General features: G+C 39.6%; 1 protein-coding gene across 1 annotated transcript in view; it reads left to right on the top strand.

Annotated features, from left to right (window-relative positions):
- Nucleotides 1-12,347, top strand: part of LOC143298604 (uncharacterized) — a 149,238-nt gene extending 136,891 nt beyond the window's left edge. Inside the window, exons 14-16 of the mRNA XM_076611485.1 lie at nucleotides 1,644-1,785; nucleotides 2,939-3,034; nucleotides 12,328-12,347. Coding sequence (XP_076467600.1) covers nucleotides 1,644-1,785; nucleotides 2,939-3,034; nucleotides 12,328-12,347 — 258 coding nt within the window. The remainder of the gene's footprint in view (nucleotides 1-1,643; nucleotides 1,786-2,938; nucleotides 3,035-12,327) is intronic.
- Nucleotides 12,348-20,000: the final 7,653 nt, after the last annotated feature.

Here is a 20,000-nt window from a genome sequence, read left to right as displayed (position 1 = left end):
AAGAAAGATTTCGGAAACAAAAGAACTACGTTTGACTATCGTACGACATGCTATCTTTACAGCACACACGTTGAGCTGGTCGATTCGCAATTAGGCATACCTACGCTATTCATAAATGGACGGCAAGAGCGAGTACAACTGTTGGGTCAGTATTGGTACAACTGATACTGTCTTGGTCAACGTTATATTGATGAATGGCCTGGTAAAATTAGTAATTTTGTTGAGTCAGTATCGGTATAACTGATACTGTCTTGATCAATGTTATATTGATAAATGGACGGCAAGATTGAATACAACTGTTGAGTCAGTATTGGTACAACTGATACGGTCTTGTTTGAAGCCATATTGACAAATGGACGAGAAGAATTAGTTCTACTGTGTGATCAGTATTGGTACAATTTATACTGTCTTGGTCATAGTTATATTGATAAACGGACAGTGATACTTTGAACTACAGTTGAGTTAGTATTGGTACAACTGATACTATCTTTGTCAAAATCGAGTTGATAAATGGACGGCACTCTGATTGCAACCGCTGGGTCAGTATTGGCGCAACTGATACTGTCTTGGTCAATGTCATATTTATAAATGGACGGTAAGAATGAGTACAAATGTTGAATCAGTATTGGTACAACTGATAGCTTTTTTTTTGGTGCTCAAAGTCATATTGATAAATGGACGGTGAGAATTGGTACTGTTGTGTCAATATTGGTACAACTGATACGTTCTTGTTCAAGGTTGTATTGATAAATGGACTGGCAGAATTTGTACTTCTGTTGAATCAGTATTGGTACAACTGATACTGTCTTGGTCAAAGTTATAATTTATTGTAAAATGGACGGTGAGAATTGATACTGCTGTTGAGTCAGTATTGGTAAACTGATACTGTCTTGTTCAAAGTCATATTGATAAATGGACGGTGGGAATCTGTGCTACTGCAGAGTCGGTATTGGTACAACTGATACGGTCTTGTTCAAAGTCAAGTTGATGAATGGACGGTAAGAATGAGTACAACTGTTGAGTCAGTATTGGCACAACTAATTCTGTCTTGGTCAAAATCATATTTTTAATGATCGGACAGCAAGAATGGTACATGCTTCCATCCATCCATCCACCTACCCGCCCATGCATGCATACATGAATGGACGGGTAGGTGGATGGATGGATGGAAGTGTGTACCATTCTTGCTGTCCGTTCATGCATGCATGCATCTATCAATCCATCCATCCATTCATCCATCCATACATACATACATACATACATACATACATAATCATTCCATTTGAAATGAATTAATAATAATAATAATAATAATACCAACAACAACAACAACAACAACAACAACAATAATAATAATAATAATAATAATAATAATAATAATAAAATTAATAGGATACTATGGAATTTCTACACAAACATGGAGCAGTATTATTAGTTTATGTATGGATGGATGGATGGATGGATTTATCTACTTATATATTTGTTTATTTCTTCTTCTTCTTCTTCTTGATATCTTTGTTGTTGTTGTTTTTGGGTTGTTGTTTTTTTTATTGTGTTGGTTGTTATTGTTGTTGTTAGTTATCACCATCATCTTGTCATCATCGTCATTATCATCATTATCATGATGTATTATATTCTCACAGATCATCTCCAGCAACATTTACGGGACCAGGTTGCCGCAGCGAGTGATGTACAGAATGCCCACCCCGCAGTGCGCTGTTCACAAGCACAGGGGGTTCGAATCCCTCGAGCTGCAGGCCAAAGCCGTCTTGCGTTTGGATGACAGTGAGTGGGGGGGTGAGGGGTAGGGGTGGAGTGGGGAGCTGGATTCAGTGGTGTGTCTCTTCCTCTTTTATCGTTCTATTGGTTGCGTGAGTACGTATGCGTGTGTTTATGTGTAGGGTGGGTGGGTGGGGTGTGGAAATGAGTGAGAGAGAGAGCGAGAGAGAGAGAGAGAGAGAGAGAGTGTGTGTGTGTGTGTGTGTGTGTGTGTGTGTGTGTGTGTGTGTGTGTGTGTGTTTGTGCGCGCACTCACGCACTCCAGCTTCTGGAAGGAAGATTTATCACCATTTGATTCTTGTGTGATCTTTCCCTCCTCCTCCCTAGGGCTGTGTGTACACAAAGCATATGTTTTGCTCATCTCATCACCTTGGTAAAAAATAAGATTTCGTTTCGTTTCGTTTCGTTTCGTTCCCTCCTCTTCTTCCTCCTCCTCTCATTCTTCTGCTCTTCTTCCTCCTCCTCCTCTTCCTTCTCCTCTTCTCCTCTTCCTCTCATTCTTCTGCTCTTCTTCTTCCTCCTCCTCTTCTCCTCCTCCTCTCATTCTTCTGCTCTTCTTCTTCTTCCTCCTCCTCCTCCTCTCATTCTTCTGCTCTTCCCTCTCGTTCGTCCTCCTCCTCTCCCACCTCATTCTTCACCCTTTCCCTCTTCCCTCTCCCCTTCATTCTAATCATTATCATCCTCCTCTTAATTCTCCTCCTCCTCGTTCTCTTCTTAGTTCTTCTCCCCTTTCCTTTCTCCTCCTTCTCCTTCTCTTCCTCTTCCTCCTCCTCCCCCTCATTCTTCATCCTTTCCTCTTCCCCCTCCTCTTAATTCTACTCATCATCATCATTCTCTTTCTCCTTCTTCTCAGTCTCCTCCCCCCCCCTCCTCTTCCCCCTCCTCTTCATTCTACTCATCATCATCCTTATCTTCCTCCTCCTCTTCCTACTCCTCATTCTCTTCCCCCTCCTTCCTTCCTTCCTCCCCTCCTTCCTTCTTTCTCATCCTTTCTTCTTCTTTTTTCCTCCTGTTCCGCAGAGTCCAAGAACAAGGCCTGCTACCCCGACCTCCGCCTCTCCACCCTCTCCCCCTCCACCTGGTCCACCCTCTTCCTTCCCGGCAACAACCACCACCTCCACCAGAGAGACAACGACAGCACCAGGGATCTCCGCGCCAGCTCGCAGAGGCCTCAGGCTGACGGGTCCTCCCCCACAATCCCCGGCGGCCTCAGTCAAGGATCGTCGCCCAGTTGTCGCCCCTCTGTCGCTCTCCTGTGCGCGCTGTGTGTGTTGGCGTGGCTGCAGACGTCGCTTTTGTCTCGTTGTTCTCGTTCTCGTTCTCCGTCTGCTTTCTCTTCTCCGTTGTTTTCATTACTGACGATGGTTTGGGTGTGGAGAGTGAGGTAATGGTCGGATGGATGCATAAAATAGGGATGAGGGGGTGGGTTAGGGGTTTGGGGCTGGGGTGGGGTGGTGGTGGAGCGGGAGGCAGGTGGGGGTGGGAAGGGTGGGGGGTGGGAGAGGGAGGGAGGAGGGTTGGCTGTGGGGGTGGAAGGTTTGGGATGTTGTGGGATGACTGACCGTTGGACAGGTGGGGAAGCGGGAGGGTCAATCGTCGACCATGATTGTGGAATTGTTTCCTCTTTTGTATCATTTTTGATGTTAAAGTTATATTATTTTTTTGATTTTGATTAATTCCTTTTTTTTTCTTTTTTCTTTTTTTAAGCACTTTCGTTCTTTTCGTGTTTTTTTTGTGTTTTTTTTTTTGTTTTTTTTGTTTTAGTTGTACGCAGTCTCATGGAGGCACAAAACCGCTTAGGCATTGGCCTTCTGATCCGGTGCTCTCCAGTGATCAGAGTTGGAAGCATCCGTTTCGGCAATGGTGTCGTGTCCTTGATTTCGAACGGAAGTTTAGTCCGAATTTTGCACACACACACACACACACACACACAATCAAGGTGTGAATGGGCATCTAATTTCGGATGGGGTAGGTTAAAAACGGCAAATGGAGAAGATTAGGCCTCGTCTTCCTGTTGCCGAGCTCTAGACACAGTGGTTATGAAAGTCACTGCCCGATGAGTGTGTAGAGGCTGTGGGACCTATAACCTGTACTGTTGGAAGTTTCACGCTATGATCCATTAGGAACCATATCCAGATATCAGAGCTCACGACATGCAGCCTATATTTATAGCGTATGTGTGTGCTCGCGAACATGCTGAAGCATACTTTTTTTTTCTTTTTTTCTTTTTTTGTATCCCTTCTATTTTTCTCCATGGTCTTCTTCTTCTACTACTACTACTGCTTCTGCTATTGCTACTATCAGTACTGCAGCTACCACTGTTGCTACCAATACTACAACAATACTGTCGCAGCTGCTATTACTACAACTACTGCTACTGCTACTACTACTACTACTACTACCACAAGCAATATAATAATTCTTCTTCTTCATCACCTTCATCTTCATCTTCTTCAACTGTGTCCTTACGCTCAAATTTCCTCTCGCTTTTGTGTCTACGAGCGACCGATTTCATAAGGCCATTTTGGCAGCCACACTGCGTCTTCGGGGTGAGATGCACATTGGGTTCATTCTACTGTCTTACTAAAAAAAAAAAAAAAAAAAAAAAAAAAAAAGGAAGCTGATGCTGTCATGCATTACGATATATCCAACGCGCATTTCTGATCGTATGTATGTGTGTATGTGTGTATGCATGCATGTACACACGCTCTGTCTCTCTCTTTTTTGAGAAGTGGGTGTGTGTTTGTGTGGGGTGGATGGGGGTAAGGTATGTGTTTGGCGTGAGCAGGTTAATTGAAAACGGGATGGACAATTTTTTTTTTTTCGCTCCAGAACACTCCATTTCTTGGAGTCAGTTCCGCGGCATTCGTGACACAGTGTCATTCATTATATTTTCATTCTGGCAATCAAGTGGATTTGGTCTCTTCGCTTCACACTGAAAACACGTCTTGGGTATTTACCATTGTTACAGTTGTTGTTATGGTGATAACGACAACGATTATAGATACAGAGATAATATATCGACCAGGCGTATTATTGTCATGTCATTTGTCATTTAAGTGCTGTCCTGGAAAACAAAAAAAAAGGGTTTAAATGAACGCTGATATGAGCAATGCCAAACAGGTTTATGTGAAGTCTGAAAGTCCACACAAATCATACACAGCCTGACGATGTCCTTCAAACTCTGTTCGTAGTCTGTGTGGATACTGTACTGTACCCACCCATCGCTCAGCCTCCTCAGCCTCTTGTTGTTGCTCTGATTATTCCCATCACTCTCGCTCTCTGTCTCTGTCTCTCTCCTCCTGTATCTTTGTCTGTCTCTCTCTCTCTTTCTTCCTCTGTTTCTGTCTTTGCCTCTCTCTCTCTCTCTCTCTCTCTCTCTCTCTCTCTCTCGCCTTCTCTCTCTCTCTCTTTCCGTCTTTATCATCTCTCTCTATCTCCCCTCTCTCTTTCCTTCTCTCTCTCTCTCCTTCTCTCTCTCTCTCTGTCTTTCCCATTGTCCCCTCTGTATGTCTCTTTCAATCAATCAGTCTATCTATCTATCTATCTATCTGTCTGTCTGTCTGTCTGTCTGTCTGTCTATCTACCCATCTATCTCTTATTATCTATATCTTTCTCCACCACCACCACCTTCTTCTCCATTTTAGTCTCTTCCTTTCTCTCTATGTATCTCGCTGTCTATGTCTCTTACTTTTGGTTGCATCATTGTTCCAGCCTCATTCCTATTTCCTATATATATATTCCCTTGGTTCTTTTTCAACATTATACATGTACGAGTTTAGTTTTACACAGCCACAAAGAAGATGTTGATTTGAATTGTGTTTTGTTTTGTTTTATCTTTGTTTAATTGATGTCATAACTGTATGCTTTTAGTAACAAGCTCCGCCATACAGCTGGTTTTACTTTGTTTTGTTTTGTGTTTCTTTTTCATTTTATCTACATTCACATATACATGCCTGGAGTCTAACACTGCCTGTAAAATCATGTAAGGTATATATATATATATATATATATATATATATATATATATATATATATATATATATATATATATATATATATATATATATATATATGTGTGTGTGTGTGTGTGTGTGTGTGTGTGTGTGTTTTATAGTCAGTTGGAAATGGTTACATGCTACTTTATTCTTTATTGGACTTTCTAATACCATGTCATGTCATGATTATTATCATTTTATCTCTGAATTCGTATTCCAGTTCTTACATTTATTGCTTGTTCTCTTTTGTTTATTGTATGTCATAATGAGGACGTGGTTTCTTCTTGTTGTTGATGGTTTTTCTGTTGTTTTTTTGTTTGTTTTTTTGTTTTTGTTTTTTGTTGTTTTTTTTTGTTTTTTGATTGGGTTTTTTTTGGGGGGGATTCTTTTGGTGTATTTGCTGGCTCAGTAGATGCTATGTTTCTCAAAGAGCGATTTGTTTGAACGTTCGTTTGCAGTCACAAAGGTAGGGTATTGGAAATACATGCGCTCGCATGTACACATGCATGCATGCATGCAAGCGCGCGTGCGCACACACACACACACACACACACACACACACACACACACACACACACACACGCACACACGCACGCACACACACAGAGATATATATATATATATATATATATATATATATATATATATATATATATATATACACACGCACACATCACAAACATATCCCCCCCTCACACACACACACACACACACACACACACACACACACACACACACACACACTCGCATTTACACACTCACATATACGCGCACGCGCACGCGACGCATATGCCGAAGAAATATTTTTGTTCGACGGTTCCTAAATGTCACACACTTTCTTAACTTGAGTTGCTGCTTTCTTCCGGCCGTGAAGGATGCAAAGGAAGTAACGAAAAAGATTTGAGGCTGCCTCCAGATAGTTCTCGGATAAGTATACTTTACTGGCGTGTCCAGGACATTTCATATGACTCATCCCTTATTACTTACGTATACAGTCATATACTTTTTTTTTTTTTTAATATATGCAGCATACTCGGACATGTATTATAAAACCAAAACTGTTCCCAATATCGAGCATACAATATGCAAATACGTTTGACGTAATTAAGCATACCATGAGCATGTCGTAATACCTTTAATTCGCAGGTCGTTACTGTCAAAGTGCAGGTAAATACTGTTTACGTGGGTGCTTGCATTCTTGGCGTTTCATGATAAAAAATAAAAAAAAACCCAAAAAAACAAAAACAATTGTGACCCAGAGTACTGACCTATTGCATTATTTGTAGATGCTTGACACATGTAACGTGCCATTTCACATTCCCTGTTAAGTTTTACAGCTGATTGTTATACTACGTGTATATTTAATATAATTTGATAACAGGTATGTCTGGGAATATGTTACGCACAGTTCCTCTCTGTGTGTGAAGTAATGTTTGACATGTCTAGGAGACAAACGCTTGTCACGAGTGATCCATTCCGTTGTGTTCTTCTCACCACAATCGTTGAGTAGTACTGCCTTTCATTCATTCGTTAACACATAAAGAAGTACAGAAAACATACGATCACAAATGATTTTGAGATTCGTACTCAAGCACAACCTGTCCCGATCAGCGTCTTTTTGAGTGAGCGGATTCATTTTGAAGAAGATTTGTTTTCCTCATGTGGAAGAGATTGTACGGACTGATGATATAGATGAAAATTAGCAAGTCTAATATATGAATTTTTTTGGTTTTAAATCAGTGTTGACAAAGGCATAATACAATTTCAAGCTGCCCGTTTTCAGGCGAATAAAAAGAGATAACGATGAACAAAGCGAGATGCAACGTACGACTTCTTTTGGTTTTTAAATTTCTGGATCTGTTTTCTTTGTTCGTGTATCTAATAATTCGTGACCGTGAATTACGTATTCACGAGTTACGTGTTTTCGTACACTGCTGTGAGATTAATTTCAGTGAAACTTCTGCAGCATTTTTTTTTTTTTTTTTTTTTTAACAGGCAGATCACTCGTTATCTGGGATGGCAGACTATCTTGCTTTATATTGCTTTGAGACCAACGACCAACTATATCTGATCACTCGATTGGTGCCTCCATATTTTATTTTATTTATCTTATTTATTTTATTTTATTTTATTTTTTTAGGGTCCAAGTTTTTTTTGTTTTTTTTTTTTGGTTTGTTTTCGAACAGACACAAGGGTTGCGTTTGATGTATGTCGTTCAGTTTTTTTGCTTGTGTGTGTGTGTGTGTGTGTGTGTGTGTGTGTGTGTGTGTGTGTGTGGTGTGCTTTGTTTTTTTGTTTGTTTGTTTGGGTTTTTGTTTTTTGTTTTTAATAGCAAAAGTGGACATATCTATCCACAGCTGCATCATGTATGGGTTAACTAAGCTGGTGCGTTGTGTATTGCTGTCACTGTTTGAAATCGCCGAAAGCAAGCTACGGTCTAACCAGGGCTTGAAACGATTGTTACTGTTATGGAGGTGATGATGATGGTGACGATGGTGGTGATGATGACGACGATGATGATGATGATGATTGGTTGCTGGTGGTTGTGCCACGAGGTCACACGCCGTAGTAGACCCTGCCATGCTGCTGAGTCACGTTGATGGTTTTCCGTAATGCCTGTTCTGTTTCACCACCTGGAAAATTCCCCGTACTGATTTCCTCCTCACTCACCCCTTACTGACGAAAACAATCGCTTTAGTCGCGGAGCCAGACCGAGTAAGCGAATCGTCCAGAGGTTTTTACTGACAGCCACTAAGTCTCTTCAGCCCTCGAGGAAATCCCAAGTTGAGGGAGTTATGATTACGATGCTGATGATGACGAAGTCCTTTCAACGACAGTCCTGACCACAGTCCCCATGATTCTGTCTGCAGCGTACACTGGAAGTGGATAAATTAATGATCAGAACTGAGAGGAAAGTTTGGGATGATACTTTTTTTTCTTCTTCTTTTCGACTTATTTTTTCCTACTCTCTCTTTCCCGTGCTTTTGTGTTTGAATGCATGTCCGTCCCAGTTTTCATCCCGAGACACTAATCTCATCGTCGCGACACACACACACACACACACACACACACACACACACACACACACACACACACACACACACACACATATATATATATATATATATATATATATATAGAGAGAGAGAGAGAGAGAGAGAGAGAGAGAGAGAGAGAGAGAGAGAGAGAGAGAGTGTGTGTGTGTGTGTGTGTGTGTGTTTTATATCATCATCACCATCATTATCGTTATTACAATCTGGTGGTCGCAGTAGTTGTAGCAGCAGCAGTAGTAGCAGCAGTGTCATTGTCACCTCCATTACTACTACTACTACTACTACTACTACCACTTGTACTCCTACCTCTTTTACTTCTACTACTACTACTACTACTACTACTACTACTACTACTACTACTACCATTTATTATAAGGACTATATCGCGCCGCGCTCCTATTGAATAATGTGTTATGCCGTTGATGAAAAATGATTCCGATTTTGTTGCAATTTTTAAAACCTGCTCTCCTTTATTTATATAGTTGCTGTAGATGTATTACAATATATTATCATTTGACTGCCTGAAACTAAAGAAAGGAAGGCTAGAGACTTGACTTCGTATTTGTGGTAACAATGAAAGCACGTAAAGAGGACCCGACGGTTTAAGAGTAATGGAATGAATTCGGTGCTCCATATTTTAACCATAGAACGTCGTTCCCCTTTACTAGGCTGTGTATCTTTCTGATGTCCTGAAATTGTATCCACCACCACCATCATCATCATCATCAACAACACTCTCATTATTGTTATTATTATTATCATTGTTGCTGTTGCTGTTGTTGCCATCATTATTACTATTGTCACCTTTTCTTCAGATGTTCATATAACTATAACCTGTAAAGAGAATCGCATATAATTATTCTCTGTTTTTATTGGGTTTCTTGTTGTTTTTGTTTTTTTCTTCTTTTTTTTCTTTTTTTTTTCATCCTGAAATATCCCGCAAAACTAGAAACATAGACGTTTATTATTGGGAAAGGGAGACAAAATATTTGATTTCACGATTGTTTTCATATTTGTCATATAACAAGACAACGGAAGCCAGTTAATAGATAGACAGATAAATGAATACACAAATAAACACACACACACACACACACACACACACACACACACACACACACACACACACACACACACACACACACACACACACACACACACACACAGAGTCTGTCTGAAATGTTGTATCACCTAGCACGCTTCACTGTATATTGTCTGGCAAGATGTATCAATGTCTTGTCACACTGCCCTACTTCCTATGCCAAATCAGCCTTCAGAATGGACCCTACGCGGCCACCAGGGCTATGCGCAACATGATTCAATGTTTTTCTTTGTTTTTATTTTTTTTTTTTTTTCATTGCGGATGGTTGATTATCCATGCCCTGATGATCTGCAAATAACTCTAACTCACATATCACAGTGATGTTTTACATTATGAAGCACATGTGGTTTTGTTGTTTTTTTTCTCTTTTGTGAAGAAAATACCTTAAAAAGAAAACTGCGAACAAAACTTGATCTCGTCTGAAAGGGCGGAGAAGGAAAGGATATTGTTTCTTCCTCTTTCAGAAGAAACTAAACGTTTTCAAACATGAACAGATACACAACTAATACTACTACAACTACTATTACGGTTTTAAAATGTTACTTCTTCAATGAAATTGCTATGGAAAATATCATGTTGCTCTGGACCGCTCTCGCTGGAGGATGCTGTGCTCTAGTGGCATAAAGACATTTGAAAAGAAGAGAACGCTGGCCATTGAGGAGAAGCGTGAGCGAAGGAAGCAGGGCTAAACTTCTGGAGACGTTTTCCCTTGCAACACCTATGGGAAGTGCTGCGCATCCAGAATCGGCCTCTTCTCCCATATGAGGACACACACCGACAGATAAGCCTGCCTGCCTACTCATCCGTCGGTCCGACGGGAGACTCCATCATCATCATCTTGTTTTCCAAATGTTTGTTAACTATCAAAACGGTGAAATGCAAACGCCAAATAGTTTTCTGTATGAAGACACCAGTAGGTACCCAATTTCCAAACCTTCAGCCCTAAATTACACTGGATATTGGTTAGTGGTTAATGAGTGTGGACATAAAACCTGCGGGATGTCCTTTGACTGGATGCACTTGAGAAAAGAAACTGGATATCGAGTGTTCGCAGTAAATTGTCCAATGTTTAATTTTGGTTGTCTGGATAACATACAATAGTGACAACTCTCTCCATACACAAAGTAACACAGCTTCAAGTCAACGCTGCTCATGTGCTAGTACACATGTAAATAAAAAGTTTGTTTCAAGTTGTGTACCTTGTGTTCGGAGAGAAAGTTGCCACTCTTTATTGTTTGCTAATCGTTTACTCTCCCAGCCTTATTGTTACTTCATATGTTTGGATGAGCCAACCAAAGCGTCGTGAATATCAATCGCTTTTAAGTAACTTTGCAAAATTCTGAATCATACCTAGTAATGAAATGTATTTAATGCTGACTATGGACATTTCATTTGCTCACTGCGTAATTCACCTGAAAGGAGATAAACAGTGTGTGTTAAGCTGTCCTGCTTTAAATGGTGCATGATCTCAGTAGGAATATATACCATTAACATACCGCAAGTCGTTTTCGGTTTAGTATACGTCTGGCATCAGAACGCGAACATACGATTAGAAACCCATCGATCTTTCTTTTTTTTTAATAAAAAAATATATATATTTGTGTGTTTTTTCGAAGGACCTATGGTAGACTGCTTTCTGATGCTGAGTAGGCAACATCGTTAATAATTGTTCGGGAAACCATCATGAGTAAGGGTCGTTGCCCATTTGCATGATTAGATTGTTCGTATCCCTTTTTCTCTCTAAGTTAGCTCAGCAGTATTCTTTTCTTCTCTGTTTACGCATACCTAGATTCAAACACTCTACTGTTGGACGCCGTTCTTTCTCTGTCTCTGGACCTTGCATTTGGAATGAACTTCCTCTTTCGCTTGGTCAGGTCTCCGCACTCAGGTCTTTCAAGTCTGACCTTAAACCCCACCTCTTCACAAGATAGCCTCCCTCCCTGCCTCTTCCCTGTCTTCAGTTTCTTCAGTTATGTATGCGTGTGAATGACTGGTGTGAAAGCGCTCAGATTTGTCTCTGCACAAGATTCAGCGCTATATTATTATTATTATTATTATTATTATTATTATTATTATTATTATTATTATTAAAAATATTATTATTATTATTATTATTATATAGGTAATTGATTTTTTCGCCATTTCGTTGTTGGGAGATAAGCAGAAGCCGAGGATTGTGGTTCTTTGTGGTTTTCTTTTGTTTTTTGTTGTTATAATTGTTGTTTTGTCTTGTTTTGTTTTGTTTTGTTTTCTGGGGAGGGGGTTTGGTAGTGGATACGGTTTCAAGGACTCGAAATTATGGTGTTGCACGCATGCATGCTATCTAAGCGTTACCATAGCTCTCAGTTTTCAGCACACGTCGTTGAAACATATTGAAGTGTGGTCCTGCTTTCAGCATCTGTGACCAAGAGATGATCTATTCCAGCAATACGAAACGGTTTTTCTCTTCTTTTTTTTTCTTTATTTTATTGTTTAATGAAATACTGTTGTCCCTCCCCCAACGTCAGTCTACTGTGTAATTAGATCATCGATGAATCATGTTTTATACCTCTTCGGGGTTTTTTTGTTTTTGTTTTTATTGTGGGTATGTGTATTTGAATCTAATTTGTGTTTACAGGACGCAACGTTTTAGTTGTCTTTTTTCGTTGAACAAACTGATGGATTCTGTTATGATGTTGTTTTTAGTTCAGTTTTCTCATGGATGGCACGAAAAAGAAAAAAAAGTAACAGAAAACAGCCTAATGTGCAGCATGTGTTTTATGTTGTGCATGTCTCGTGACATCGATACCGTCGCTTCGGTTGTCAAAACGGTATCAGGCAAGTGACTTTCCTGTGTTCTCTTTATGTATATATGTATGTGTGTGTGTGGGGGGGGGGGGGGAAGAGGGGGGATGGGGGTGTCTATGTGCGAGCGCTTTATATTGTTTCTATACAAATCCGTGTATAGTTTTGGTGCTTTTTTTTTTATAAAGAAAAGATTCAACTTTACGTCACTCTTCTGTCCTTAATTTGTTGGAGGCGTCAATGTTGGGTTTTTTTTTTTCTTTTTTCTTTTTTTGTTGTTGTTGTTTAGGTGTTTTTTGTTTTGTTTTTGTTTTATGATAGTGTTTTATGTTTGCATTTCAATGTCGTTTCTTAAATGGATCGTTGTAACGTGCTTTCAGGTGGAATTATCTTTTAGGGAGGCACAAAGTTTTTGTGTTTTTTTTTTTTTTTTCCTTCCGATAACTGACTTCATACACGTCCCAAATGTCGCATGTGTTTATACACAGATAAAAGGAGTCTCGATTCAGCTTGTCTGTCTGTCTGTCTATCTGTATGTATGTATGTATGTTTGTAAGTATGTCGGTTATGGAATGCAGTCAACGCCTACCTGTTTTCGATGATCACACCAAAAAATTCGACATGATATCAGCTATGTATATATTCTACAATGCTTTGAATACTTTCTGGGGGGCATCATTTATCTGTTGATGAGCTGTATGAGTACCCTCAGCGAAAATTCCCGAAGCAGTGCAGTCAGTGAACAAGTCGCCTTTTCAGACCATACGTTTTTTTTGTTTTTGTTTTGGGGTTGTTGTTGTCGTTGATACACACACACACACACACACACACACACACACACACACACACACACACACACACACACACACACACACACACACACATATATATATATATGTTGTTTTTTCAGTGCTGAAATCCGTTATAGGTCATCATAAAGAAATGCTTGGGAGACAAGGGGGACAATATCTCGGAAATCAAACTTCATCTGTTTCCATTTGTGTTGTTCTTGTTGTTGTTTTATGTGTGTGTTTTTCAATTTTGTCTGTACGTCTTTATTTTTTGTATCTGTGTAATCTATGGAATCGACTGTAGGTATGGTTATTCATTTCTTTATTGATGAGCTTTACTTTCTGTCATGTATATGTCGGTTGTGTTGTAAAAAAAACTATGATTGTGTTAATTTATTTACCAATCAATTTATTTATCTATCTATTTGTTTGTTTGTTTATGTATTCATTCATTTATTTATTCATTGTTTATCTGATTTATTTATCCATTGATGTATCTATATAGGCTATACACATTTTGTGACAAACCCTCGGCTTATATCAGAGATTGACATGTGCTTACAGTTGGGCCAATAGTAAAGTGTTGAATGATCAAAGGTTTCTCCACCGCGATGGGAAATCATTTACAGTTTTGTCTTTTGTGGTGGACTTCAAGTCTCAAACTAAGATTGCACTGGCTCTTAGTGCTACAGCCTTTGGGGCGAGTTTGCCTTCGGGAATCATCCCAGCGCCGACTGTTCCAAAATCCTCTTGGCCGTGAGAGTGTAACTTGGGCAATACACTCTCCGATATAACCAGATCCTTGTCCAGATAGCTGGGACAGGAGCTGCCTCCTCTGCTGTCCTGGTGTTCTTAGTCGGATATGACAGAAGTGAATGTATTTTATCTCAAAATATCTCTTGGTTTGTGCATAACGTTTGGTCCATGAGGCTCGCTGAGGCCCCTTTCACTGACTTTCTCTATCTAAGTACTGTTTCATAAATTTGGAAACAGTATCTCTATTATTAGATGTAATGTTGCAGAAAAAATAAACAAGAGAATGTATACTATAATGATTTTTTTTTTCTAGGTTTTGCTATTCTCTCTTGTTCAACAAATGCTTTGTAAACATTGCACAGACTGCAGAGAATAATTAAATATCTTATCAGTGTTTGTTTTGTGTTTGCTTCGGTTAAAAAAAAAAAATCGACATGTGCTAGTTAGTATACCTGTCGATTTGAAACACAAAAAATTATTTCTCTCGAGAAGAGTGTGCTGCTTTTGGAGGTTCATCGATTCAGACACCAAATCATGGATACTGCTTCCGAGAAAGAGATGTGTACCCTTAGTATTTTGAACCTATACGATAAAATGATTATTACATTGCCAGTTAAAATTTAAAGATATCGCAAAAGTCTCGGAATCCAAATTGTTCTATCGAGTTATAAGTTTATTATTTTAAAAGCATTGGCCCTGTTAGAGCGGACAGCGACTTCGTTCAGTGTTTTCATCACATCAGGTTCTGGCATGACATAAGACGCTGATTTTACACACATTTTGTATGAAGTCAGCTTTGCCACTTTCCAGAAACAGCTGCGGTGTCTGCAAGACACACAGACACCGACGCTGACTTTCGTTGTTGTGTGTTTTGTTTTGTTGTTGCTGTTGCTGTTAGTGTGTGTGTGTGTGTGTGTGTGTGTGTGTGTGTGTGTGTGTGTGTGTGTGTGTGTGTGTTTTGTTTTGTTTTGTTTTGTTTTTGTTTTTGTTTTTTTGTTTGTTTGTTGTTGTTTTTTGGTTGCCTCAGTCACATGTTAGTTGAGGGAGAACTTTATTTTCTTTCTTTCTTTCTTTCATTTTTTTTTCTCCGAGCACTGACATGTTGATCAATTTAGGCCTCGGGCCTATATCAAACAAAGGTTGTGTTTGTCAGAGACGATGGCCGCATGAATATTTGCATGCACACATACGTTTTGTATAACAAGTGTGGGAGACTGACTTTCTGTCTCCCCATAACGATTCCGTCAGTTTTCTCACAATTTTTTTTTTTTTTTTTTCTCAGACCATTCAAAGATTAAAAACGAGACCTACCTGTATGTCACTTGAAGCTTGATAGGAGTTCTCCCCTGTGAGAGAGGCAGTCAGATCAGCACCAGTGTGCGTTGTTTCCTGACCGGGTGTTCCTTCCCAACTTACCTGGTGACCATGGTGACCGGTCATTTTGGTGTACTTCACATCTCGCGTCATTCTGTTGGTGTCAGGGGTTTTATCTTCTTTTCTTTTTTTTTCCTATATTGTCCTTATTCTTGTGCTTGATTTGATAATCATAATGTCGACCAGCCTTTTCAATTTGGTGTGGCACACATGAATATTCAGGGCAATTGGGGACAGGGTGGGGCGGGTAGCGAGTGGGGTGGGAATAGGTGTTGGGTGGGGGGGGTGGGGGGGGGGGGCTTCTCCTTGCCAACATTAACATTGCCACAAACAGCATATCCAGGTGAGGTGAGCAGCAGTGAATATCATTACCATGCACTGGTGCCGAGCGCGTTCAAAGAACTTCCGAAGTTGAACATTACCGTATTACCCGCATATTTTGTGGGGGGGTGGGGTGGGGGTGGGGGTGGGGTTGTTTTTGTTTTTTTCTCACAACTTCATCCCGCTCTACCATCTGCTCACCCCCTCCTCCCCTACTTCACTCTGCGTTCGAGAATAAACACTGACTCCACCGGATTTTTTTGGATTTTTTTAATTTTTTTTTTATTGTTCCTTTTTATTTTATTTTAATTTATTTTATTATTTTTTACAAACAATGCTGCTGTGTTTAGTTGACTTTACAAAAAGCCACTTAGCTATTATATACAGATGTAAGCTTCGCTTAGTGTTTGGCTGTCAATCAAGCCCGGAAAAAGGAATTTTTATCTACGTGTTCACTTTGTTCAGACACAAGACATCGGGAAGAGAGGGGGGCTGTGTGTTAAACGTCAGTGAATGAAGTCCCGTAAGCGTTTTGATTGGTCAGTGAAAAATCTTGGAGGAAACTTTTTTTTAGGATGTGTGTGTGGAGGTGGGTGTGGGTGGTTAGTTGAGAGAGAGAGAGAGAGAGAGAGAGAGAGATGGTGTGGGGAGGGTGGGGGTCGATTTGAGTCCACAAGTTCAAATTCACCCAAGAGACAAATGTCTGATGACAATCGGTTCTGCGTGTCGCTGGAGAAGAAACATCGACAGACATACAGAAAGATCGAGAGAGAAAGAACAAAAGATAGGCTAACAGACAGGTAGTGGGAAAGAAAAAAAAAGGAAAGTGTCAGGGAGAATGATTGAATGAATGAATGAATTGAAAATAAAATATAGATAGAGTGAAATAAAGAGAGAGAGAAAGAAAAAGAACTCAACAACAACAACAAAACAGCTCATTTCACAACATTTTTAATACGTTCACACTGTAACGAATATGTTCACAATGCAAGGGCTTAATTAAATAACAACACGTGCATGCACCACCTGACTTGTTCAGAACTGATAGCATTTCGATATACAGGCGACCATTGGGTAACGGACGGAAATCCTAACTGTCCTTATCCTTCCTTCCCTCCATCTATATTCTACAAGTAAAGGCAGTAGACATAGAAAGAAAGATTCTTGTAAATCAACTGAAGTGGTTTCGAATGGAAATCTCTGCATATCTGCGCGGCTTACTTGAATACGTTTTAAAACTGATTTTGTGCACGTGTTTTGAATAATTGTGTCTGTCTCGCTTCAGCCACTGTCCCGTTTGCTACACGTTCAGATGCAAGCGTGCAAGAGTTAGTCATCAAGCCAAACTTTAAATGTACGTACGTATGTACCCAGTTTCCCTCCATTTGTATTTTTAATTGCGTGAGTTGACGATATATTTTTGAGGGAAATAGTTAACTGTTGAGAATGTTTTTGTTGTTTTTTTTTCTCTTTGGCTGTCCTAACAAATTGTTGCTTTTGAAGAACAAGAATCGTTTATTGGGTTTTATTTATTATTGTTGTTTAAACTTAGGAAAAAAAAATTCTACAGACGGTCCTAAAGTTGTTGCTTTAAAAAACATCAGATATCGGATTACTTTACGCTTATTCCAATGAAAAGACAATGACATGTGGTTTTGGTAAGTTTGTGTTGGGGATGGAGGGGGGGTGGGGGGTGGGGGCTAGTGTATGTGTGTGTGTGTGTGTGTGTGCGCGCGCGCCAAAAAGAGAGATAGAGAGGAGTAGTATTTGTGATAGCAGTAGCCGTAGTAGTTGCAGTAATTGTTGTTTCTACAGTAGTAAGTACTGTGATATTAGTGTGAATGTATTTCCTATGTTTTTTGTACAGACGTCGGCCTTTGTTTCAAGAAAACGTTTTTCCTTGTCGCTCTCTCTCTCTCTCTCTCTCTCTCTCTCTCTCTAGATAGATAGATAGATAGAGAGAGAGAGAGAGAGAGAGAGAGAGAGAGAGAGAGAGAGAGAGAGAGAGAGAGTGTGTGTAAGTGCGTGCCTGAAATCTGATTGAATGACACTGGAAACGAATGATGAGCGCCCAGTGGTAGCCGTCAGTCGGCTCTACCCAGGTAGGCAGTCTGTTGTGCAAATGACTCCATGTTTGTAAAGCGCTTAGAGCTTGGTCTCCGACCGAGGAGAGGCGTTATATAAGTATTTATACCAATCTATCAATCAATCAATTAAGGTAAAATAAACTTGTGTGAACATTTCTTCTTCTGCATTTAAGTATGTATGCAGCATTGCAGGTCTGAATGAAGTCATTGAATATTCTAACGAGAACACTTTTGCTTGCAGATTTTTTTTTTTTTTTTTTCAATATGAAAATGCAGGCTTTGGACACATGTATTTATCAGGCAACAAGCTTTTACAAATAGGAGAAAACATTATGGACACCCGTAATGCAGTGGAATTCACCAGCAACTGTAAACGTATCACTTTTTTTTTTTTTTTTTTTTTTTTTTTACAATTACAGCCTTCTCAAGGAACTCTGTTTTCTCACCCTGTTCGGTAAATCATTATCCATCGGTAAACAGTGATTGTTTATAATTAAAAGAATAATGAGGCTTGGAAAGTAAATGATTAACAAACAATAAAGAGTGGCAATCACTTCTTTTCTTTCCTTTTTTCAAGGTAGACAATATAATTCATGAAGTGAAAAAAAGAAAAAAAAAAAATATATATATATATATATATATATATATATATATTAACGGCGGTATACAGGAAAGTGAATACAATGAGTTGAAAAAAGAAGAAAGAAAGAAAAAGAATGAAAACAGAAAGTGTAGCTATAAAGGCTAACACCGACATTTACGCTCATATAAAAAGAAGTAACTCTTTCTAACGAAATTGTGTTTGCGGTGAGCAAATTACCAATGTATTTTCTCTTCTAAATACATTTTACACTGCACACAAAACGTACACATCTTCAGTTATTGCAATGATTCCACCAATATCCTATCGAAATCATCATTTGAAGCAGTGATCTCATTGCAACAAAAATAACTTTTATTCAAAACAAACACACACACACACACACACACACACACACACACACACACACACACACACACACACACACACACACACACACACACACACACACACATACACACACAAATGTATGTGATTGGGAATCACAATCAGATTCCGTTTTAGTTACAATTTGGTGTAAACAACTAATCCATTCTTGCACCATTCTGTGTACAAATTACATAATATGTCATACACAGTTTTGAACACACACACACACACACACACACACACACACACACACACACACACACACACACACACACACACACACTCACATACACAAACAGAGAATCGTTTATCCAAAAGGTGTATGCACTTGTGCAGATGACAGTAAGGCGTGTGTATTATCCAGTTATGGACACCTATGGACGCGTAACTCTGTCTCGACAGTGACAAATTGTGCTCTTGCTATCTCACGGGACAGAAGCGTGCAGCTATTTCTCTCTCTCTCTCTCTCTCTCTCTCTCTCTCTCTCTCTCTCTCTCTCTCTCTCTCTCTCTCTCTCTCTCTGTGTGTGTGTGTGTGTGTGTGTGCGAAAAAGGTAGCTTGTGAATCACCCATATCATTCTCATGTCCCAGAGGTGGAGTAGCCGTCTCGCTGCTTGTGCAAATACGTGAACTACAGTTTCCCATTCTATTTGTTATTGTTGTTTTTTGTTGTTGTTTTTTTCGACACTATCATACCTGTGTTATATTGTTTGTGTCTGTCTCTGTCTTTCTATCTGTCTGCTTCTGTAGCTCTGTCTGTCTATGAATCTGTCTCTATTTCCCTGTCTGTCTCTCTGTGTGTCCGTCCCTGTCTCTCTCCCTGTATCTCTGTCTCTCTTATACACGCACGCACGCACGCACGCAAACAAACACACACACAAACACACACATACATACACACATACACACATGTATACAGACACACACTCTCTCTCTCTCTGTCTCTCTCTCTATCTCTCTGTCTCTCTCTCTCTCTCTCTCTCTC

Source organism: Babylonia areolata, chromosome 24 (genome assembly GCF_041734735.1).
Source record: "Babylonia areolata isolate BAREFJ2019XMU chromosome 24, ASM4173473v1, whole genome shotgun sequence".
Lineage (NCBI taxonomy): Eukaryota > Metazoa > Mollusca > Gastropoda > Neogastropoda > Buccinidae > Babylonia > Babylonia areolata.
The sequence above is the reverse complement of the archived record's forward strand: the minus strand, read 5'-3'. Positions and strand labels throughout refer to the sequence as shown.